Source organism: Eptatretus burgeri, chromosome 5, assembly GCF_056783735.1.
Source record: "Eptatretus burgeri isolate ZD-2024b chromosome 5, Ebu_testis_v1, whole genome shotgun sequence".
Classification (NCBI taxonomy): Eukaryota; Metazoa; Chordata; class Myxini; order Myxiniformes; family Myxinidae; genus Eptatretus; species Eptatretus burgeri.
In genome coordinates this window covers 47,727,175-47,752,479 of record NC_140965.1, presented here as the reverse complement: position 1 = coordinate 47,752,479, position 25,305 = coordinate 47,727,175, and the positions used below count along the sequence as shown (strand labels likewise).

Genomic DNA, 25,305 nt, shown 5'->3' with positions numbered 1-25,305 from the left:
ATTTGTTTGTCTGTGAGCATGATATTCCAAAAAGTAATGGACAGATTCGGACGAAACTTGGTGGACAGGTTGGATGTATGACATGGACGAATTGATTATAATTTGGTGAAGATCCGGATGTAGATCCAGCCTGTCAATGGGATCCAAAATGTGAACTGTTCAGCCTGGTGGAGGTATGCACTCTACTGAGTGCCGTTGTAGTCCTCATTTGTTAATCCTGTCCATGTACTCGTACCTATTGGTTTGTTTGTTCCTATTAATCTGTCTTCATTCACTGCTGGTCCACACATTGTATATGTTACTCTGTATTAACGGTTTGCCAATATATACCTTGTGGCAGAAAAAGGACAAGGACATCTGGACATGGGATTAAAACTTGTGTTTTAAAAGTGTGTTCCAAGTGCTTACATCTGACACCATGACCTCCATTGAAAATTCTTTCACAATTTGAAAATATGTTCAACAATCTCAAATATAGTTCAGTGTCCATATTGATCATTGCCACAAGCAGATGCAAACTCAAAACCACGTTCTTGAGACTTATCACTCTTTTTGTTGTTGTTGTTGTTGTTGTTGTTGTTGTTGTTGTTACAGGCTTACCGCTTTTGTTTTGAAATGCTTTTTGAGTGCACGAGATATAATAACAATGGATCCGGAGAATAATGGAAAGATGATCTCCTATCTGCTGAAGAAACAGTTGCCTGAAGGAAACTTCGCCGAATCGGGCCGAGTCATTCATCGCAACCTGCAGGGCGGTTCTGCAGCTCCTGTGACCATCACCGCCTATGTCATTTCTGCCTTGCTCGAGTCACACATGGACAGAAATGGATTTGGACATCAGGTTTCCTCTTTTAATAAAGCATATCTCATCTGATCTGTATTTAGATGCCCACCATTATTAGCACCCATGCGACGGTGTGTCGACCTCATAGGCAAGGCACCCTATTTGAGATGCAGAAAGAAATTTAAATTTGACGAGGTGTAAACCTCAATTGGTACTTTTATGAAAGGTACTATCAGTGGATAATATATGATAGCAGGACAATTGAAATTGTTATCTTCAATATTTCATGAAGAGTACTCGCAGAAGAATTGCATTTAATTTGAAGAAACTCACAGGTTAGATCAGAGTTAATATTCTTGGCTTCGAGTTGTCTAGTCTGGATTGTAGTCTCGAATTGACCCCAAGCCTTCATGCTGGTACTTCACAAGCTGGGTCTTGCCTCAGTGAGTAGGCCTTCCATCGGAGTGGACATAATGCTAACTTAATTTGATATCATTCACCCATGGAGGCTAAATATCCCGTAGTACTTTTCAAAAAAAGTAGGACACTGCGTACGTACTCTGGCCAAGTTTCAAACACTTGTCCCAAAAATGGAGCAGGGGCATTGCATCAGAGGCAGCATCTGCACCTCAGAAGAGAGGTGATACAATCATCAGGTCATCATGGATAGACACATTTTGATAAAATTGGGTCAAAAAGCACACAAAGCAATTACTGTAAGATTTGTTGTTGCATCTATATATTAATACTGAAGGACCAATTTTGTGCTCCTTCTAGTGGTCGCGTCACGTTTTTCTCGGTACTGTGACCTGGACTGAAAGAAACTTCGTACCTGTAAGAGTGCATCGCACATAGTGGCAATAGTCAACTTTCAACTCTGAAGCAGAATAAACACTTTTCGTCCAATTCCCCATCCGGATTGCATACTGCATGACCATTAACAAGGTGCAAGGACAAACATTTCGTAGAGTGGGAATATACTTACCATCTCCAGTTTTTTCGCATGGACAACTGTACGTCGCGGTCTCGAGAGCCAGAAGTTTTGACACGGTGTACGTCAAAGTGGACACGTGCACAAATCAGCCGACTTCTTCACAAGGAGTAGTGTACACCAAAAATGTCGTGTACAAGGACGTTTTGTAGGTCTCATTAGGTCAGGCCATGGAGTACATCGACTGGGATCCGGCTCTTCCAAGAGCCGCCACTGGTTGTCATATTGGGCTCATGGAACGGAATCCGTCTGTGATGGGGTTTCGGCTAGTTAAACAAAAAATGGAATCACCTTTCATGAGGAACTACAAGGAGGTTTGTGACCAAGAAGAAAAAAAGTGTTCACATTTAGTGTGCGGTCATTGCTTCCCTAACTCAACATGTCACATGCTAGTGAAGATAAGTACAACAAACAACTCAGTGTGAAAAAGGAAGACAGCTCACAAGGGCCCCAAATCGATAATTCATAAGTACTATAACTCGGATACATCGCAAATCGCAACAATAACAGCTGCACACCCCCTCCAAAGCCCCCAACTTGTGTTGACATAATATTTCGTTTTTTGTTCCCTGCTGCCAAACATGTTTTTGCAGGAAGACACCTTATTAAAACTACATTCTCCTCAAATCTTGAAGTCTGTTAAGTTCCTTGAGTCGAAGGTTGCAGAAGGAATTTCGAGCAGTTACACACTTGCAATCACTACCTATGCCCTCGCACTGGCAAACAGCAGTGTTGCTGCAACAGCTCTCAAAGAGCTCAATGAAAAGTCCATTCAGAAAGGTCAGTATTGCATTGATATTACTAAAGATACTTTATCTAATGCCATGTAGTTGGACAATGGCAGGATATCTCAGTGGTTACGTGCTTTGTATTGTATTGTCTGATTATTGTCCTCCATGGACTATAACCAGACTTTAAACTTTTATCAAGACGATAAACTATTTCAGCTTGGTGTTGAATCATTTAAACTACACTGTCCTTTGGATGGGAAGCTAAGCTGATTCACTTCTTTAATGTGATGAACCTTAAATATTTCACGGTCACTTTTTGAAAAGGTAGGCCATTGTATGTCGGTACACTGAGCAACATTTCAATTCTTGCCTCATTCTTTGGCTAAAGTCTCCTGTAGCTGATATTGGTTGCCAGAAGGAAGGAAGGATGTAAATCTCTCCCTAACTAAAGATACAGATGACACTAACCTCAGCACAATGGAAGCATTGATGTTATTAATTACCAGATATGGACATGATCCCTTGAGAGTAAGAGGTTAATGCATACACCTTTGATAGTAAGATGTGATTGCGCACACACACACACACACACACACACACACACACACACACACACACACACACACACACACACACACACACACACACACACACACACACACTACGGTATTTCGCTGTCGTAGGTTTGACAATTTTTATATTTCAGTTGTAGATCTTCCCATAGTTGTTAGATCCCCCCCCCCAAACTTATTACATTGGCTTACTTTGAGGTTCATGGTTATCCTTGACAGGAGGGCTCCGTTATTGGGGGACACATCCGTCATCTTTGAGTCGTTCATTCCAACCAGCCACATTGGACATTGAGACAACAGCTTATGCCCTGCTAGCACACATCAAGCTTGGACATATTGAAACGAGTATTCCAATCATGAAATGGCTGGCACAGCAACGAAACTACCTCGGAGGATTTTCTTCCACACAGGTTGGAACTGTGATGCCACAGCGGTTTCAATAAAGTATGCCTTCATTGTTATTCAAAAGGTCCATCATAAACATGTGGTCTCATTTAATTGTCAACATTATGTCATGCAACTTCATTTTTTTTGTTACTAAAATCGAGGATATTGTGTATTCCGTACTTCATTCATTGCCCAAACCTATCCTTAATGCCTGTTGAACCCTTGCCCAAGGCATTACTTCTCAGCTTCCTTTATTAAAATCAGATCAATCTGCAAAATACTCTGAATAACAAATTATCATACGTATTATATTGTTCTCCAAACTGAGTCAGATGAGGATCCTGAAGTATTTTAACAAAATCTTCCTCTATATTTTATTTTTTCTGTATTGGTTCTTTGAGGCCTGTAATTTACGGCCTATACTTTAAATCTGTACATCAGCCTTGTGCTTTAAATCTGTAGTTTTAGGCCTCTACTTTAAGGCTAGTTCAGGGTGGCGACTAGCGACAACGTCCTGTCACCCCATGTAAAAATTGTGACATTTGCCTTTTGTCATAATAGCTGACAACACTGAAGGGTTCTATAAGTAATAGCACAAACATTTGCAGTACTTTTTTCACTTTATTACACATTTTACAGCACATGACGCAAGCCTTAAGTGTCCAGTGGATCCATTTGTGCTCCATCATTGTCATTACATCGAACAATTTTGTTCTATGTTCCGTGGGATTGCTTGTATAAATCCATGGTTATATTCACTCAATCTGAAAAACCGGAAAAAAGAAACGAATTAACACTGCACACAAAGGCAATGTCCCAATTTTTACAATGTGGTGATAAGACATTGTGGCCACCCTGTACTATAAAGTCTGTACTTCAAAACCTGCACTTTAAAGCCTGTACTGTATGTATGTGCACAACTGTGACTTTTTCAGGACACCGTCGTTGCACTTCAAGCTTTAGCCACCTCTGCTCAAGCTAACCCTGTTGACGTGCAACTCAAAGTCGATAGTTCAACGTTGCAAAGCAAACTTCATGTGACGGACACAAATGCAACAGAATCCCACCGCATTGAGGTTGGTCTTTAGATGAGTGAAATAAAAAGTTTTCTTTGTGGAGCTATGTGGGCAAGCTGTACTTTGTGCTTTGTTGCAGTTGCCTTCAGGTGAAGTTACAGTTGTTTTCTCTGAATGCGGCGGAATGAGTTGCACCACCAGGCAATGGATATTGCATGTGTCGTTGCTAGTTCCAGCACAAAACTAGCGGTCTACGATGGCGACACAAGAGAATACATGCATAAATATAAAATGGTTGGAGTTACCTGCCGTGAAGGATCATAATGTAATGACGTTTCGGGCTTTGCCCTTCATCAGAGCAAAAGGTGGCAATCCGCAATCCAGTTGCTGCTGTCAAAATGTCTTCGGAGCAGCTCCATCTCTGACCTCAATGTGGTGGCCAACCACGATTCTTTTTTTTAATTATAATATTGCTCAGTCGTCGGCCAATGGCTGCACACATATTTGGGAAGCGAGACCTGGCTGTTAGGGAATATGACTTTGCCATTCTATCTTGTCTGATGAAGCTTTGGATTATTACAGAACAACTACAGTGATTGAAAAATAAATCAATCATTATGTGTTCACATATTCATTGCTATTATTGAATGGGCTCTCATGAACGCCTCTACCTTGGACAAATCGGATGACTTCGACCTAGATGTGCTTTTGCTTTGCATATTGCATACCCAGAAATTAATATCTCTGCTCTTGTTTTTTTCAATGTTGTTTTTTACTTGCAGGTTCCAACCTCACCGTCCATGACCTTTAACTTCATTGCAACTGGTACTGGGGCTGTTTACATACAGGTGGGTTATTGTAAAATAAAATACAAAGGTCACTCGGCCCATTGTTGTGACTATGTCCCCATCCGGATAATCTCGGCTATGTCCTGGCAGTGCTAATTACCCAACTAAGTGAAAGTAAGAAATTCTGCCTTAGAGTTAGAATGCAATGGCCTACAATTTTCAAAAGATGTGTTAGGATCGTTAATATGCGTAAATAATTTTGTGGATATATTAAAGATTCCATGATATCTTCAGTCGCATTTAAATCCCTGACGTGATGTCTTCAGTTGTATTTAAATACCTGACAACTTTTGAACTGGCCAGCCTGGGTTTTAGACCATGTGGAGGTACTCGCTATTACCTTCAGAAAATGATTTTCGTTGTGCAGATCACCAATCTGAATGAAATTTGGCATACTTAAAGAATTTTAGACGCTGAGTCCACGTCCACTTGTTTCCACGTCGAGGATGTGACACAATTGGTCATTTTTGGCAATTAAAGATACACCGAACATTAAAGCACGATTTTGACACAGAAATGAAGAATCAAGGTTAGACTGATATGTATGTCAAAGAAAACTCTTGTGAGGTCTTAAAATGAAACAATATGTTTATACAGAGTTATATATTATCAAAGAAAACCCTATTCACTGTTATTAAAGATGTTTATAATTAAAGGTCGTAAACCAAAGCAGTTACATATTTTTACCGGCCGAAAACGTCTGGACCGACCAGACAGGCCTTCGAGTTGACCAAGGCAACTTTTTGCTTAAAAGGCAGCAACACTGGCTCTTAAAGGTAGTTACATTGACTATTAAAGACAGTTACAGCCCCTATTAAAGACAGTTACATTGGCTATTCCAGATTAAATCAAAGACAAAGAGACTGCGCGACTCAGCCTGATGAAAAGTAGAACCGCCACAAGAAGATTATTGTCTTAGAACTCCAGTATTTCTTGCTCTGAAGCGGTTGCTGAACTAGGCTCTTGACTGCTGTTATTACAAAACTCAAGTCCACTATTACATGCTAACCAACCTGAATACTACTGTGTAGTAGATTACCACAGCAAAAGCAGTGTGACACCTGCATTCACAGTTCGTCGTCGGAATCATCGTCAGTTCTGCTTTCATCATCCATAAGTTCCATTTCTGCATCGGGTCTGTTCATCCTTGGCGCAGTTTTGACACCCACAGCACTCTGTGCAGGACAGTCCTTTTGACCGGCAAGAACACTGGTTGGTCTCGCATTTCATCTTCTTGCAATTACATTTCGTCACCTCTAACAGTTCCTTCAGCGTTGGTGGTTTGCTCAGCCATTGAACAATCAGTGCTCCGTTACGTTCCACCCATCCGTGAAATGTAGGAGAAGGGGCTTCTATAAACCTCTAAGTCGCGCGGTGGTGGATCGCAGACTGACAGTTCACTCTTTTGCAATGCAGCATCAGAGCGTCGTTTGTAGGCGGCAACTTCTGTTCTCCCAGCGACTGGCTGCAGAATAGCTTGAAGCGAGCCTCATCCGCACTCTTCATGGTCGGCTGATTGTACATGGCGTAGGCGAATTGTTCCATGTCATGAATGATATTCTGATGTAGCGTGAATTCTCGACCAATGCTCCCGAAACAGGTGATGAGATGGGGACCCTTCATCATCAAGTCAAATGGCCTTGTTTTGCCCTTACCGTGGAATGCACTGGTGGTATTACTTCCCGTGAAATTGTGCAAACCTATCAACGCATCGCAGACAGAACTTTCCAAGGCATTACTCAGCTTCCTAATGTCAACGACGATAATGTCCTTGGGACTTCCTGTCAGGTCAGGTTTGATCTGTGACCTGCTACAGGTACCATGTAAACCTGTACTAACCTGTTCCATGGTCGGGTTGTCGGCAACTAAACCGTCTCCCCCACCAGGTTTTCTGGTGAGGGGGGTGTTTGGATATGGACACCCAGCAGGATTAAAAACAAAACCTATCAAAGGGTGGAGGAGCTCCTTGTGAGCCAATGGCCATCCATATCTAGTGCCCAACTGTGTCTGCAGACGTCCTCCTGCAGTTGGGTTACTTCTTATTAGGAGGTTGGTGGCAGGATTTGCACTCCGGCCACCGTAAAACGCTTCATTCCGCAAAACGCAAAAACGCAAAAAAATCTGAAAACCCACTCCGTGGGAGTACCTCCTGTGCAGCTTCCCTTCGCAGGGCAGCTCACCGGATGACGGGATTGGGGCAAAGCCTTCGGGACCCCCAATCTTTGATAGGAGGGAAACCACGGGGTAACATCCCTGGGTCAGATTGCGGGAGAGTGTGTCGGAGTGGTGCTGAGGTGTCGTCCACCAGACGGCGGTCTCCTTGGGTTAACCTGAGGCGGTCCCTTCGGGTGGGTGCCTGGAATGTCCTATCCCTAAGAGAGGATGATCACCTGTCTCTGTTATCATCTGAGCTCAAGCGTTTGGACATCGGGATTGCAGCTCTCTCTGAGGTTCGGAGACCGGATTGCGGCGAGATAATGGTGGGTGGTTACACCAACTATTGGTCTGGTCGCTTTGATGGTTACCATACCCAAGGAGTTGCTGCAGCTGTGTCCAATAAGCTGACCCCAATGATAATTGAGGTAACACCGGTCAACGAGGGTATTATGAGATTAAGGATTCATCACTCCTTAGGTGTCATTTCCGTGGTCTCTGTTTATGCTCCGACTGAGGCGAGTGATCTCACCGTGAAGGATGCATTCTACGCCACGCTCGAGTCTGTGGTTGATCAGTGCCCCAGACGAGATACACTTCTAGTCTTGGGGGATTTCAATGCATCGACTGGAACTGATAGGGATGGTTATGAGGTGTGTGTTGGTCCCCATGGGTCAGGAACTATGAACCAGAATAGCACTAAGTTCCTTGACTTTGCAAGAAGTCATGGACTTAGGGTGTCTGGTTCATGGTTTCAGCGCCCACAAGCTCATCGCTGGACTTGGTATTCCAACGCTGGCGGTGTGGCAAAGGAGATTCACCATGTCCTCATTGACGGTCGTTGGAGGATGATCCAGAACTGCAGGGTCTACCGGAGTGCTCAGTTCCTCAATACTGACCACAAGCTTGTTGTAGCAACTCTAAAGCTGCACCTTAAATCCTGGAGAATGGTACCATCCCAGCCTAGGCTGGATGTTGCCAAGCTCAGGGATGAGAGAGTAGCTGAGGAGTTTGCGAACAGGCTGAGTGGACACTTGGGGGGTCTGGGTGCTTTGGGGGGTCCTGAAGAGTTGTGGAGCACCTTTAAGACCACCGTCCTTGATGTTGCTGGTGGATGTCTTGGAACTCACCGCAGGGCAAAGAAGAATTTTGTCTCTCAAGGGACACTGGATACCATTGACCAGAGTCGCAGGGCCAGGCTGAATGGCAGAGCTGAGCTGTTCAGGGAGCTGAGGCGTAAAACTGTACGTGCACTGAGGGTGGACAAGGAGGCCTATGTGCGAGGAATCTGTGAGGGGGTAGAGCATCACCTGTGGACAGGTGATTCTTGTCCCGCTTACAGGGGAATTCGCGCATTACGTTCATCCAAGCCCATCCCTCGGAGCACTGCAGTTTGAGCAGAGAGTGGTAGGCTCTTGACAGAGGAGTCTGAAGTGAAGGCCCGCTGGGCCGGTTACTTTGAGCGGTTGTACCAGGCTGATCCCCCAGCTGTCGAGTTGGATGTCAAGGGTGTTACAATCCCTGTTGCTGACCCACGAATCAACTGTGGTCCACCTTCGCTTTTGGAAACACGGGCTGCGGTGAACCAGTTGAAATGGGGCAAAGCTCCAGGGATTTGTGGCATCCATGCCGAACTTCTCAAGGCTGGTGGAAATGCTGCACTCGTGTCGTTGCATGCATTTTTGTGCTCTGCCTGGAACACAGGCATCATCCCAACTGACTGGAAGAGGGGCCTTGTTGTCCCTCTCTGGAAAGGGAAGGGTGATCGCCAAGACTGCAACAACTACCGAGGGGTGACGCTGCTCTCAGTGCCGGGCAAGGTCTTTGCTCGGATAATTCTTGATAGGGTTCGCCACCATCTGCTTGAGCACCAGCATCCAGAGCAATCAGGCTTTACACCAAAGAGGTCAACAATTGACCGTATCCTTGCCCTTCGTGTCCTCACCGAACGCAGACGAGAGTTTCGGCAGGGGCTGCTTGCAGCCTATGTTGATCTCTGTAAAGCGTTCGATTCAGTGAATCGGTATGTCCTCTGGAGGATTCTTGGTCTTCGTGGGGTGCCACCAAAACTGATCGATCTGATGTCTGAACTCTACTCTGGTTCTGAGAGTGCTGTGAAGTGTGGTGGTACCACCTCTGACTTATTTCCAGTTGTTACTGGAGTTCGTCAGGGATGTGTACTTGCCCCCACACTTTTCAGCACTTGTATGGACTGGATTTTAGGGAGGATGTCGGAGAGATCAAGTTGCGGTGCATCGTTTGGGAATGTCAAGATCTCGGACCTTGATTTTGCAGACGATGCAGCCATCTTTGCGGAGACTTGAGACATCCATTTGGGGGCCCTCGAGGTGCTGAATGAGGAGTCGGAGCCGCTGGGATTACGGGTTTCTTGGGTCAAAACTAAGATCCAGGCTTTCGGTGACATCTTGGATGCTGCTGTCCTGTCTGTGTCTGTTTGTGGTGAGGATGTTGAGGTCGTGGAGAGATTCACTTACCTTGGCAGTGATATTCATGTCTCTGCTGGCTGTGAGTCAGAGGTCAATAGACGTCTGGGTCGGGCCTGGGGAGTCATGGATTCACTGGATCATGGGGTGTGGCGCTGCCGGTACCTGTGCGGGAGGACGAAAGTCCGAGTCTTCAGGTCCTTGGTACTTCCAGTCTTGCTCTATGGGTGCGAGACTTGGACTCTGACCAAGGATCTGAGACAGAGACTTAATTCCTTTGGTACCAGGTGTCTTCCGAGAATCCTTGGCTATCGCTGGTCGGATTTTGTGTCCAACGAGCAGTTGCTGAGAGAGACTCGGATGAGATTTGTTACCTGCATAGTCCGTGAGCATCAGTTGCGGCTGTATGGACATGTGGCTCGTTTTCCTGACGCTGATCCTGCTCACCATATTCTCTCAGCGAGGGAGTCTCATGAGTGGAGGAGGCCAGTGGGCCGACCACGTGCCTCATGGTTGCAGCAGGTTGACCAGCATCTCAAGGAGAAGGGGATGGGCCTGGCATCTGCCTGGGGGATGGCCAGACGGAGGCCCCTGGAGTACCGACGGAAAGTGGACGCAGCGACGCGCTGTTCTGGCACATGCTCCCATACCTGACCTGACCTGACTTCCTGTGACCAGATGGAAATTTCGTGCTCGAATCGACTTCGAGTGAGCCAATGCCAACACAAACACATCGGTGTCGAAACTCTCTATGCACACCGACTCTTCATTCTGTCCCGCGTGAGCGGCATCTAGCAGGAGCTTCGTGTCAGCTTCCTCATGGTCACATTCAAGTTCAGGTACTGACGACACGACACAGTCACGACACCATTCGACGCCTCGATTTTCTCACATTTGCCGGCATGACTGACGTACAACAGCATGTCGCCCAGTTTTTATGGAGAGATGTTTCTCGTCCACGATTCGACGATGAACTCTATCAATGTCTCCTTGTTGGCTCCGCTCAGGAGATAATTGGCCCACTGTTTTGGAAGGGCTTGATCGCGTCCTTAGATGGTTCATACCTGAAGATCACCCGCCATGCCCGCTCGTCTGGCATGCTCCAGTCACTTGATGCTGATACTTGGGTAAGTATCAAACACCATGTCCAGTCTCGAAGATTGGTTATGTCGTGCTTTGGCCACTACAATGTTCAGCACCATCTCTTCCAGTTTGCCGAAAGTGTTAGGCAGTGAACCAGCCTTTATCGCCTGAATAACGGCCATTCCATCCACAATTGTTTTACCTTGGATAGGCCGAGCGTCCACACGGCAATCGGGCAACAGTTTCAGGATATGGTTGCGGAGTTTGGCTTTGTCCGTCTGAGCAATCGAACCATCACCGGATGCCAGCGGAAAAGATATGTTCGCCAGTGGGTACTGGCGAGATACGAGAAAGAAATAGCGAGCAGATCGTGGAGTGTTACATTGCTTTTCTCTCCAATCAATAGCAGTCGTGTGAAAAGACGACGTTCATTCGCAATTTCAAACTTCGGCGTCTGCTGGTGGGGAGACGCCGACTTGCCTCGCGCCTTTGAGAAAGTTGCCAATTTTGTTTTCGAAATCGGACTGAAGAATGGGACCTCACCCGAGAGAAGCCGATCACACATGAATTGCACGACAGCATTTTCTCCCTTGACATACGCGTTCATCAAGTCCGCGGAAGTGGCTGGCGGTGCGATGACACCTGAACTAATATTGACGAGTTCAAGGTGAGCGCTGGAGAAAGGGTTAATCATTTGATGTACTGTGTCCATCACTTGTATGACCACTGCTTCGTTCTTCTTCGAGCTAGACACATCCAAGTCCTTTCTCGTTCGGGGCTCGTTGTGGATACCCGCCATGGACTCGCATTTCCTTGCGATTTCCGCACGTGCTGGTTGGGACAGGATCCACTTCTTCACAGCTGTGCTTTTCTGAGTGTAACCAATGATGCCTCCACTGGTCTTGCTGTCCCTATTTAAAGTCTGCTCTATGATCTGATCACACGCAACACTACTAAATCCAAAACGAGTATGCCGTTGGGCAGTCCATTTGCCGTCCATGAACGCTTGATAGGTGTCTGGGTGGGAGTGCTCCAGCCCGGCCATTCCCAGCCAGTAAACGGGTAAGTACCTTGCATAGTTTAGGTGATCGTATGCAAAGTACCACGGCATTGACGCTCTCGTGATCGCAAGGTGTTTCGGCCAGTTCAAAGTACGAGTTGCCCATATAAGCTCTAGTGCTTGCACCACCATTTCCAAGTAGGGCCATGTAATGTCCACACTTTGGTGTTTGTTCAGGTCATCCCTCACCATGAGTGCTCCCGAGTATAGAACTTGTAAATTGAGGCCCGAGTCACCCTGCTGTGGACCCTGGCTGGCTTCATCCTCTGTAGTTGACTCTGTTTCTGTTGTCGAGCTACTGTCTACAACAGCAGCCTGAGCAATGGAACCAATATCAATGCCCTTCATGTACACCACTTCGCTCTCAGACATTTTTGGTGGACGATAGAAAATCATGTCTGGGTACTGTTCCTGCAGTCTTTTCTTCAGTCTTGTTGCCTGGTAGTTGGCCTTATCCTGACCTTCGCATACTCTGAGTAGGTCATTGAACATCTCACACAACTTCTTCATATGTATAGATTGCTTTCCATCAATGAGTCTTACCTGGATTAGTTTATCACAGAAAATGTCAAATGTTGAGTCATAGTTCACTTTCTGAGTTTGGAGTTTACTTTCACTCTGTCTGTGGTATGTCATTCACATACTCGTAATAACATTTACGGTGATAACAAACTGCCAGCTCCACACAGTCTTTATCCTTTATAGTTGTCATTATTCTCACATCACGTTCATCTCTCCTCTGCTCAGCAGTTTCCCTCAGCTTTCCTCCATCCTGTGTTTCTGCCAGGGACAACTGATCACGTTGAGATTTTCCTTTGACACGGATGAATTTGTCTTTTTTTCTGGCATATCACACAAATTCTTGGCAGTACACCAGCTGATTTGCCAGCCACCCTTTCGACAGAGGTTCTGAGGGATTTTCTACGTATTTTGTGGGATGAGTGCCCCTCTTCTTCGTCCGCCCACCACCTCACTGGCTCTAGCAGAAACTGCAGTAGTGCTGGCTTCTGATTTCCTTTTCCTGGCTTCAGCACGTTTTATATGATCCTTGTTACAAAACGACACATCGCAGAACCGGTGACAGCCGGCATCCGCAGGAGGATCAGTCATTGGCAGCAGTTTCATAATTCGATCAGCCAGCAAACGGCATTTGTTGATAGTTTCACTATCTGTGGCGTCGCACCAAGCCTTCACACACTCGCATAACTTACGCCAGCTCTTATCCGTGAATTGCATCATTTTCTCATCATCCTCCCCGCCCAAGTGTATGAAACAACGCATATTTGGTTGTTGAAAGACCAAAAATCACTCAATCACCAGACAACCATGGGCGCCGCCATCTTGATTTGTTGTTTCCTGGTCGTTTCCTCCGCGATTACAAGCACGCCACGCCCACTTCATGGCGGTAATTTCAAATGGTAATAACTGTCGGTGTGTCAACTTGTGCATATGGAAACAAGTAGGAATTTCAATGGTGTGTTGTCATGAATGTACAGGGTGAATTTCGTTTAGATTGGTGATCTGCACAACGAAACTGAACAAACCGACCCACCTCCACATGATCTATTTGATTCCCGACGACTTTAATCTGTGCTTCACTGGCAGGGCGTTGCATCACAAAGTGGGCCTTCCCTCTCGATGGACGTTAAGCTGGGTGTTCCACCTGCTAGCATTATTTGGCAGACGTTAAAATCTGATGGTGTGTTTCGCTAACAGTTGGTGAGTTATTGCCATGAACAAATTCTAAATTCCTGCCCTGACTGCTGCTGGAAAGGCAAGTGTGCAAACCACCCAGACTGCTTTGGATGGTGGTGAGACTGCTTGCCGTGAGACTGCTTTGGATGCACCTGTTTGCCATGAGACTGCTTGCCATGAGAGTAATCCTTGCCATGAGACTGCTTTGGATGCACCAAACCTGCCTTCGTTCAGACAGTTAGACAGATGGTGCATGATCCTAGATGTAGCGCCTCCTGCTAGCATCACTTCTGAACTGCAGCTTGAGTTCATTCCTTGCATTTTGATAGTCGAATCCAAGCTAGATACATCAATGGTGAACACACTACAAGCTGAGCTAGTCTACCACCACATTATGAGTGTGGTGTTTCTGGTGCAGGAGAAATGACTACATTTAGCACAGTCATAGTGTTGGAGTGGAAACTCTTGGCTAAAGAATAAATGCTTATTGAATGATGTTTAAAAATGAAACTTGTACATTGAAAACCCCTGATGTTTTGACTACATAACGATCAAGCTGTTTTGATACGACTGTTCATTGATTGTGTGCAGTGGAACGTCTTGTACAACGTCAGAGATGACCTATCAATAGGTTCGAGTGATCGAAAGCGGAGAAGCACAGAAAAACTCGGCCTGCACGTTGTACTCAATGACACGATGGAGTTTGATGGTAAAATCCACCTTGCTTCATGTGCGAGGTAACACAACAGCAAAAGGTGTCAGAAATGCAAATAGGATAACAATGTTATTCGGGCTAACATCTTGATATAATGGAGAAAGTTTTTGTGTATGTATGAATGTATTTATGTATGTCCACTCTATACGAATTGGTTAGACAGCTGGCCTGATGCCACTCACACTTGTAACCTGAAACAAAAAATTTGAATGTCCACCATTTTGGTTCTATAGTAAATCTCTTTGGAAGTGTCATATTCACAATCGCCATGCCCTCCCTATAAGTTTTCTATTTCGTGGGAGACAACCTAAGTGACTGTTAAAATGATCATCAAATATCAAGAGGTTGGAGCAATTCGGCATCATGGGCATTGTGAAGGCAACAGTATGTATTTGCCTCAGGCTTCAGGCCTTTGACTTCAAGCCTCTGGTGTCAGCCTATGGCAGAGTGGAAACGGAGTATATCCCAGCTATACAAGCATATGATGTATTATATATGTACATAAGCAGTATGCATGTGTTTGCTTCATGAACGTAACCCTGGTTATTTGTATTTTTGGGAGTGATCGAAGCTGCGGTCTGTTGCCTATCTATCCATCCATTGCGACCATACTCTGTATGGAGAGTCGGTGCTGCCGAAGTAGTCTCCTAGGCTGTTGGGCACAATCCTGGATGGGTCGCCACTCTGACGCAGGATACTCAAATGGCTCAATCATCCCAGTAAGCTGGTATTCATTTTGCCAACCTCAGAAGGATGACAGGCTGAGTCAACCCCACCTTGTTTTAATTCAACGGAGGAGCAGGATTTGAACTTGGGACCCTCGGATCCTAAGCCTCCCACCCTAACCATTAAGCCAACACCAGGCATTGATGCCTATACACTGCACAAATGAAGCGATGTGTCGGAAGAACATATTGCATGCTTGGAACAAGATCGCCTTCAGGGTGGATGCTCTGCTAGTTTTCAGAATATACTAAGTGACTTGTTTTCCCATTCAAGTTACATGCAGAATATGTCATGATGTGCCCCACCATGTCGAGTGTGAACCGATCATAAACCCTGATGGCAAATATTACTTACTTAGTTATTAATATTTTCTCTGTGGACAAGTTTCTTCATGATATTTAGGCAATGTAAGAAGAAAAATAAGCTGATAATTTGAATCCATCACTCTTAGTAATCTTTCAAAGCCTGGTGTTGGCTTCGTGGTTTCGGTGATGGCTTGGGATCCTCAGGTCCTGAGTTCAAGCCCCGTTGGGCTGCTGAATTAAAATCCACCAGGAGGTTGACTCAGCCTGTCATCCTTCCGAGGTCGGCAAAATGAGCACCAGTGTACCGGTAAGGGGGACACTGCATCAGTGGCATAGGTGTGTCCCAAGCAATGATGCAACCAGCAGCCACAGGCTGCACTCGATAGAGAGAGTAATTTTTCAGCTTGTACCGATATAAAGCTGGCAGTCGTTCAGCTGAATTGCACATCTACAACCACTGGCTAAATTTTTTTTAAAACAATGCAAGCTGCTACAAAATCCATAAATTTAGGTCAGTCAAAGTGGTAAAGTCATGTGACTACAACTGTGAGAATCACTCCTATGGTCCAAAGATTTTCTTTTCCAGAACTCTTCTGAACAGCACGAGTTGTGCAATGATGTATCATGTTTGTAGTCCCACCTTTCTTTAAAATTCACCAAACACATGCCTTTGTTCTGCCTGAAGGTGAGTGCGTGTGTGCATGTGTTTTGGGGGATAGTCAGACTGGTGCAACCTATTGAAAGCGTGGTGTTGGCTTAATTGTTAAGGTGACTGGCTTAAGATCCTAGGGTCTTGAGTTTCAGCCCCTGTCGTTCCACTGAAATAACACCAGGTGAGTTCACTCAGCCTGTTATTCTTTTGAGGTCAGCAAAATGAGTACTAGCTCTCTGGTAACAGGCGGCACAGCCATGCTTCCAGAAAATGATGCAATCAGCAGCCGCAGACTACATATGAAGCAACAACAAGCCCATTGAAGAATGACAGATGACAGTGGAACTATCATGTATGGTGCAATACCATATCCCAGTAGGCTGCCACTTATTTTGTGTTTGAGAGTGCCTCGAGGACTACCATTAGATAGCGACTGGCATGAGCTGTTCTTTGGCAAGCATACACCTCTTCATATTTGATCCTAATCCCAGGATTACTGGAGGGTGACCGACTTGATTAGGGCAGGAATTTGGAATTTGCTCGGAATGCTGGCACCAATCGCCTACATTTTGCAAAATAACCCATGGGTCCTCCAGCAACTGCCAGCATGGGTCTTCAAATTAATGCTTCATCGGGCAGATGATCCACTAATTGAAGCAAAGTGCCACCTTCAAAACACCAGGGTGACAGTTTATAGTCAGATGAGGAATCAAACCTAGCCCAGACAGGTGAAGGCGACTCTCAACTATCCTGCCAACCCCTTCAGCTTTTTTATCTACTCCTAATGTTCTGTTTCAGCTTGCACAGTCAGTTGTATGTCTCGACTTTCATCAATGGTGTAATGGTTTGAGCGTCCTCTCTCATCAGTCGTCCCATCTTGTCCTCTCTGAGTCTGGTAGGTCAGTAGTTCGAATCCCAGCTGAGTCATACCAAAGATTTGAAAAATGGTACTTGCTGCTCAGCATTTAAAGAGGATAGAGCGGAAACAAATAGCCATAGGTTGGCAATACTGGCAAAGGCTTGATGGGCCTTTTGACCTCTTGCTGTGTTGAAGTTCCTTGTTAGGGTCATCATATTCTAATGGAGAGAAATAATTATAAATTGTAACTTAATCTGCATTTATTACCATCTTAACCTTTTGTTCACAATGAATGCTTCGTCATGTCTCGTCGTCATCATGATCATCATCCCCATCCTAATCGTCAACCTCATCCTGGTAAGCAGAGATGTGTTGACCGTCGTTTCAACTGGCAATTCTGCCTCCATTCTCAGATCTACTGAAATCTCTATCGTCTATGAACTACCAATCTTGAAAGAAAATCTCAAATCGGAGTATTTAATTACAGAATAATGATGACTTTCCATTTGAAAGCTACTCCTCAATGGAATCTACACAGAGAAGCGTTTTTTCCTATTTTATTTTCCATTTCAATCACTTTATGTTGATTTTAGGACACCTATTGTAAAGGAGAAGAATAAGCGGCGTCGAACTCTTCAAGCGCTGGATTATCACGCAGGATTCGGGGTTCGTTTCCATGAGGAATCCTGGCAAAGCAGTCCAAAATCACCGAGTTCTTTCACATGCATTAATAGCTGGACAAACATGATGGAGGTTGATTTTGGGAAATCTTCGTTTCTTAGTGAAGAGTCAGACAAGGACAACTAGATATCTGTCACCACAAAGAGTGGTCAAGGGTAAGCCTCCCCCAACCGGGGGGAGGCTTACCCTTAGCGATCACCCGAGACTTACCCTTGGCCCACAATCCAATGATGGCCACATTTTTTTCGACCTACCATATGATCTTTATCTTCAACATTTAGGGATAGAGTGTAAATTAAAAAAAAAATGTCCCCATTTACAATCTAACATTAAAATGCAACATCATGAAAATCGTAAGAAAATTGTGATAACAAAGGTGTATTTTGTTAATTAGGTCACAATCTGAAAAAAATAGGTCAAGGACAGTAATGAAATATCAGGTGCACAACTTCAATGCAGATCTACTGTCATGATGAAAGAACATTTTGGAAGGTCAAGCAGTCTTTGAGATTCCGCATTGGCAAGATTGAGCGATGACAAAAAAAAGCGTTATTTTTTCAGAGCACCATTTGACCTTGACCTTTAACTCGGAAGGGTTTAACTTTAACTTTAACTCGGAAGGGTATGATGTAAATTGAGGGTAAATGCGCCTTACTCTATGCTGTATGGGGAAGGCAATTTCGTTCCGATCGGACAAACCTTGGTCGAGTTATGGCGAAAAAATATCTATAATTAGGTTATGACTTTAAAAATTAGGTCAAGGTCAACAAAATATTGTCAACCCCGTGCACTTTCTATTCCCATTATTGATGCAAAATTTCATTCAGAAAGTCCCAGCCAGAACATTTTGGAAGACCAAGCAGTCTTTGAGATTCCGCATTGGCAAGATTGAGCGATGCAAAAAAACACTTTTTTTCAGAGCACCATTTGACCTTGACCTTCAACTCCGGTGGGTATGATGTAAATACCATACATCATGCCCTCGATCACAGAACAGAGAGGATAAAACTCAGAAATTGATGGCTGAGAGTGTTGGGAGTGCAGAATTTTTTTTTTTCTAAATTGTGGTTTAGTACTCCGATGGGTCTAAGAAACTTTGCGATACGATTAAAAATTGTGGGTGCTAATTGTGGAAACAAACCCTACAACAGCAATACGCCTCTCCCTATCCTATATGAGTATAGAGGGAAGCTTGAGTCAGAACCAATGAACTGAAGCACTGGTACTCGTGCAAGCAGCACCGTTGCTGTGTACTAAGCTAACTGTAGTTCTGTGTACCAACAACTAAGCTGTCATAAAATGAACATTTCATCAAGATCCATTATGTGTAGACTGGAGTCTGTTAGTGTTCATGACGATGGTCAATTGCTTACCAAAGGAGGCCTTATTTCAATTTGTGGTTAACACTCCAATTCACCATCCTGCTCACACCATCTTGTTCACCATCCTCAATCTTTATCTGGATGGTCCTACCTTCTCTTCCTTCCAACCATTAATTTTTTTTTTCACTTTAAATTTTACATTTCCCAAATTTATTTTTCCTTTTCTCGTCCTTGGTTTTCATTCCAGCATTATGTCCAATGTAACTACTCGTCGGATCGATTTTATGCAGGTTATGATGAAAAGCCAAATAACAATTTTTTAAAAACCAACAGCTGCTTGTTCTCCATCCCTCGACTGCATTTTTCCCTCAGTTGGCTGGATGACGATTTGAGTGGCATGCTCCTCATGGAGGTTAACTTGCCGAGTGGTTTCGTCACCGACAAACAATCCATAAACCTGGATCACAACATCATGAAAACAGAATTGGAAGGGTCCAAAGTTACTCTGTACCTGGTCGAGGTAACCTGGAAATTGTCACTTCCTTTATTAGTAACTGTGCTAACTTCAGCCGACAGAATTCATGGATTATAAGCATTCAGCCACCTCTTAATTTAGTTATTTGTTTTCTGCACAGGTGGGAAAGAACGATGTGTGTGCCAACATCAGTGCATACCAGATGGTGCTGGTGGCCAACATTTCAAAGCCGCTCGTAAAATTGATTGATTATTACGAACCACGTAAGTGTTTGCAAGAGTAATTATTTAATAATGTTATCCGCCATCTATTTATTACGTACACCGTTTGGGGAGCAGTGGGGAGGGGTGGAGATAAGGAGGGTAAGAGAGTGGGGATGACAAATATTTGCATATGTAATAAAGAGATGGCCCATTGTGCTGTTGTTTTCCAAAAACAGTTATAGAATACAGCTTCTATGATTCTGGATGCAGCACATTAAATCCGAACAAGGGGAGAGGGCAGAGGCATGGTGGGTCGGAGGTAGTGTTGGTGATCATTATATTTGTTACTTTTTTCCTATTCCTGTTTTTAAAGTTTGTCGAAAAAGTGTATGAAGAGTTGTGTTCTTGCTCAATAACCGATAAATATACCTCATTGTACTGTGTTGTCAATCCAGAAGGCACCACTCATCCATTCACCAATATACTGTAACAACAACAACAACAACAACAACAAAAAAACATTGGTTTATTTCATTGATTATTTGTTGAACTCTCATAGTTTTATTCCTCATGATTCACAACTCATGGTACTGATCACCATCCCGTCCCTCCCCCAAGAAAAATCACAAGCTATAGATCCTCACACAGCCTTGGAGGATTCTCGAGTGAGAGTCCGTACAATCCCTCATATTTCCCAATCTCTCGACAATTGTCACATAAATGTCATTAAAAGTAAGAAAATTGGCAATTATTTAACCGACCATCAAATAAACTTTATTTTATTTTGTCCTTGCTTTCTTAAACAATTTTAATCCAGCTATTGTTGTTGCATTAACTACCATGCTCAAACCTCTATTTTGGATCCTATCTGAACTACCCAAATCGGTCCTATACCAGGTATTTGGCCTTATTCCAGGATCATATCCTATCTGAATGACCCAAATCAATCATATCCCAGGCATTGGTTCGTATACCAGGATTACATCCTCACTGAACTACCATAATCGGTCCTATCCCAGGATTACATCCCATCTGAACTACGCAACTAAGTGCTATCCCATAAAGCTGAGCAAGGTGTCAGGCAGGAGCACCACCCCAGAGGAGAGAGCAGTACTCCATCAGACTGCAGATGAAAGTTTTGTAAGTGGTTCGAAGCTCAGGTGTGCCAAGGAAGGACTTTGCACAGTGTAGGAGTCAACGACTGGCTTTGGACAGACAGTCCTTCATAGAGACATATTGAGAGTGTGTGATTTGTCAGGATTGAAAGACACGTTCCACATGTTTTACCAGCTTGTGATTATATATCCAGATCTGCAGAGAGTGAAGAGGCTGCAGCCAGATTGTATGGCAGAGGGTGGACTCATCAGCAAAGAGATAAAGAGGATTTTCCAGAGAGTCTGAAAGATTTTTGATGAAAAACAGAAAAAGCACAAGGCCCAGAACACTGCCTTGAGGCACTCCAGCCTGGACATGAAGAGGAGATGAGAATGAGCCGTTAAGAGCCACGTGCTGACTACGACAGGAGAGGAAGTCCACGAGCCATGAATGGAGATTGCCTTGGATACTTTAAGAAGAGAGTTTGGTGACCAATGCAGGATGCTAGACCATATCGAAAGCTCACAATATGTCAAGGGAGATGGCTCTGATGTCAGCTTTGGCATTTAGAACATCCATCCATTGTTGGGAAAGCAGAAGCAGTATGTCCAGCCTGGAGTGACCTGGTCTAAATCCAAATTGATGGTCGGAAATCAGCCATTGGAGAAGAGGAAGGATTTGATGTCAGAAGCAATGATGGATTCCACAACCTTGCTGATGATTGGGAGCAGGATGATTGGTCTGTAGTTGCAGGGATCAGTTTTTGCACCATTCGTATGAAGAGCGGTCAATTTTTCTCATTTCCAAGCAGATGGCAGATGGCCTTGAGTGAATGAGAGGATGAATAGAACAGAGAGGGAGTGAGCAAGAGCAGCAGAACAGGTTTTTTTTTAGGACATGAGGGCTGATGTCGTCTGAACCGGTTGCAGAATCTGAGTCGAAGTTTGACAGCAAGCTCTCCACCTTGTCAGGAATAAAAGGACACATAGTCCAGGAACAGCTGTGTGTGACTGGGTAAGGTGGGTCCAGAAAGTGATGGGTTTGGGACACAAGATTTAGAAGCAAACACAGAGTTTTGGCATTCAGCCAGTTTGCGTGCAGTGTCAGCTGTGCAGCCATTTGAGGTTAGGGAGGGGATGGAGGGGGTACATACACCAGAAACAGACTTAACCAGATACCATGAGTATTTGGATGAGGGAGACAGGTTTGTGAGTTTATACTTGGGATGAGAATGATGTTGTTTCCTGGCTCTCCTGATGGTAGACACGCACTTGTTCTGAGCTTTGTGGAACGAACTGAGATTGGGATGAGGAGGATTTGCCTTCCATGAGGTGAAGGCAAGTTGTTTCAGGACAACTGCCTCACCACAAGCTTCAGTGTTCCATGGGTGGGAGGAAGGGAAGGACAACTGAAAAATGAGATCTTCGAAAAAAATGCCCAGGATGAGTTGATGTTGGTGAGAGTAGAAATGGGAGACTAATCTACAAGTTTGTAGCTGCTTGAATACCTCGCCAGTCGGCCTGAGTGAAATGCCAGATTTGTCGCTGCTGAGGCGGTTCTCTAATAACGGCCAGAGGGATGACCGCTTATGGTCAGCAAGCATATGGTCAGATGAACCAATTGGAGCAGAAGTAGAGCAGCAGACATTTTCTGGGAAATTGGTCAAAATTAAATCCAGAAGAGATGGAGTACCATTGTCTGAGATCTGAGTCAGAAAGTTGACAGATTGTGTCAGTCCCTCCTCGCTCTCTTGAGTCATTCCCTCCTCACTCTCTTCTCTTCTCTTTTCTCTCTCTCTCCTCTTTTTTTCCCGCCTCTCCGTATCTCCATCAGCGTAGCGACGGGCGGTATTTGCTGGTGAAAAATATTTGGTTGAGCAATAAAATATGAGCATAGTCTTTCATTCATGAGTGTGCAATGCCTGGCTGCTGATGTTTTTAACATTCCTGGAGGTCTAGCTACATCCCACCCCGCACCGTCGATTCGCGCTAGCATTCAATGCTTCGTCAGGGTACATAATGACCTACTGTTTGAAAACCACCAAGCGATATTTAATGTCCACCATTACAAAACACTGGCAGACTTGTCCCCAGCTTAAAGTGTCATTTCATTGGAGTACTCAAGCCCTGCCAGCTGCGAAGCACCAGTATCGCAGTTTTACAGTAAGGTCTAGAGAATCACAGTCAACTGCAATGTACAAAAAAACAAACAATTTTGACTCGACATAGAAAATATATGTGTGTTTGTGTGTGCACAGGTCGACGGGTTGAAATATTATATGAAACACCACGGTTGTCCAACATCTCGTTGTCATCTTTTTGTGGCGTTGACGGCAAAGACTGCCAAAGCAATGTCAAGGGAAGAGCTACACACCAACAGGCTATGCCGTCCACCTTAGTTTTCGCATTCACTTTCTTCTTATCACTTGTGTCTCATAACTTACTTTGAAGCTGTGATTGAAGAACTTGTCTTTTCTTCTGCCACTATTCCTTTTGTTGTTATTATTGACGCTCCTCCACACCAAAACCTCAAGTTACTGTTAACTTTGTTTTCTCAATATTTTGTACTTTAAGGTAACATTCTAGTTGAATTAAACCCATTGATTTTTTGATAAATTTATTCATCATTCATTGGCTTGTTCATGCGTTTCAGTTTTGTTTTGAATCACTTTCAAGGTGCTGTAAAGTATGATGATTCTTTTGTTAAAGTGGTGAAAATCCATAGACGTTTCGAATATGACGAGGGAACAAAGGCCGCGTGTTGGTGAAGGGTGTCTTGTTATAGTTATAAAGTTATAACTCGAGAACAGAAGAAGCTACCAATGTCAAATTACACCACATGATTTAGGAGTGTGATTGTTAGCGCTGATTAGATTTTGGTCGAAATTGGTCAAAGGTCAAGGTCACAGTGAGGTCAAACATTCGATTTTTGATGGTTTGGTACAGAATCATGGTAGAAACTTCTGGTTTGCGTGGCCACCTTCTCGAGAGACAGCTTTTATTAGACAAGGTCAGAGGTCAAGTTGACGATTTCGTAAGTACCAGTCTATGACTGCTTGTTTGTTTGTCTGTCTGTTTGTCACGATCTTTGGCCACAGTTTTCAAGTATGTAGGTGTTTTTTCAATCATTCTAAAATTTCTTGCATATATAGGTGACCATCCCAGGACAGCATCGCTAAATTTTGGTGAAGGTGTGAATATGGATCCAGATCTGAGAATTTTTTGAGTGATTCTTCACCATTGAGAGCTTGGGCTAAAAACTATATATAGCACAACATCTCAAAACGTTTTGGATGGATTCGGATGAAACTTGGTGGACAGGTTGGGTGTGTGACAAGGCAGAATTGATTCAATTTTGGTGAAGATCCAAATGCAGATCCGGATACGAGAATTATTTAATTTTTAAATGATTCTTCACCATTGAGAGATTGGCCCTAAAACGATATTGCATGATATCTCAAAAGTTGTGGATGTATTTGGATTAAACTTGGTGGACATGTTGGGTGTGTGAAGCAGACTAATTTATTCGATTTCAGTGAAGATCCGGATCCGGATCCGGATACGAGAATTTTTCAAGTGATTCTTCACCATTGAGAGATAGAGCCAAAAACGACATATAGCATGATATTTCAAAAATTTGTGGACAGATTATGACAAAACTTGATGGTTGAGTTGGGTAGGTGACAACAACGAGCTGATTAGATCTGGATATGATATGGTATGGTATGGATATGGTAAGGTATGGATTCAGATCCGACCCATCAGTGGGATACAAAACCTCGACTATTCAGCCTGTCGGAGGTATGCGCTCTACCAAGTGCTGTTCTAGTTTGTAATTGCATTGCCCTCGTCAAACTTTCATCAATCTGCCTGCAAAACCCAAACAGGTCGAACGTATTTGTCGACTAACCCACTCATCAGTTATCCCTGGTACAGGCTTACAACAGATCTTCATTCTTTTTTATTTTATTTTTTTTCATTTTCTCTCGTCTTTGAAATAACCCCCTGCCATCAATACATTTCCTCCCTGCAGTCCATTAAGCTGGCTGGCCCCTCACCCTCATCTCATTTGAATACCTGCCTATCCTCGATTTGTTCTGACTTGTTCATATCTGTACATTTATGTTTGCCACACATACACTTCTTCACCACCATCCTATTGTCATTATGTGACCATTTGTTATTGATTTTCCGTGATCTTTGACCAATGTCAACAATATGCTCCAAGCGAAGACTTTTGTAGCGGCAACATTTTATAATTACAATCTGAGTTATTTCTCAAAAGGAATGTCTGAATCTTCACAGGGGTGTTGTAACCACATTTCATTTTCTAGTGGTTTGCTGGAGTTCTTTCTAATCATTTCCTCTCCGACAAATACTTCGTCCCGTTGTGAGACTCTACATCTACTAGTGTCTGATTTACTTTGTGTGATCGCCGAGAAACATTGCTCAACCTGTTGTTGTGATTGAATATCATCCATCAGTACCAAGACCCATCTGAACTTTTC

At 44.0% G+C, this 25,305-nt stretch overlaps 1 protein-coding gene across 2 annotated transcripts in view; it reads left to right on the top strand.

Annotated features, from left to right (window-relative positions):
• Window positions 1-25,305, top strand: part of LOC147026378 (CD109 antigen-like) — a 156,538-nt gene extending 131,233 nt beyond the window's left edge. For both annotated transcript variants that reach the window (XM_085881763.1, XM_085881762.1), the window contains exons 26-34: window positions 595-841; window positions 2,369-2,555; window positions 3,298-3,488; window positions 4,401-4,541; window positions 5,264-5,329; window positions 14,357-14,502; window positions 19,398-19,545; window positions 19,661-19,763; window positions 23,056-25,305. In XM_085881763.1, coding sequence (XP_085737889.1) covers window positions 595-841; window positions 2,369-2,555; window positions 3,298-3,488; window positions 4,401-4,541; window positions 5,264-5,329; window positions 14,357-14,502; window positions 19,398-19,545; window positions 19,661-19,763; window positions 23,056-23,246 — 1,420 coding nt within the window. In that variant the 3' untranslated portion in view covers window positions 23,247-25,305. The remainder of the gene's footprint in view (window positions 1-594; window positions 842-2,368; window positions 2,556-3,297; window positions 3,489-4,400; window positions 4,542-5,263; window positions 5,330-14,356; window positions 14,503-19,397; window positions 19,546-19,660; window positions 19,764-23,055) is intronic.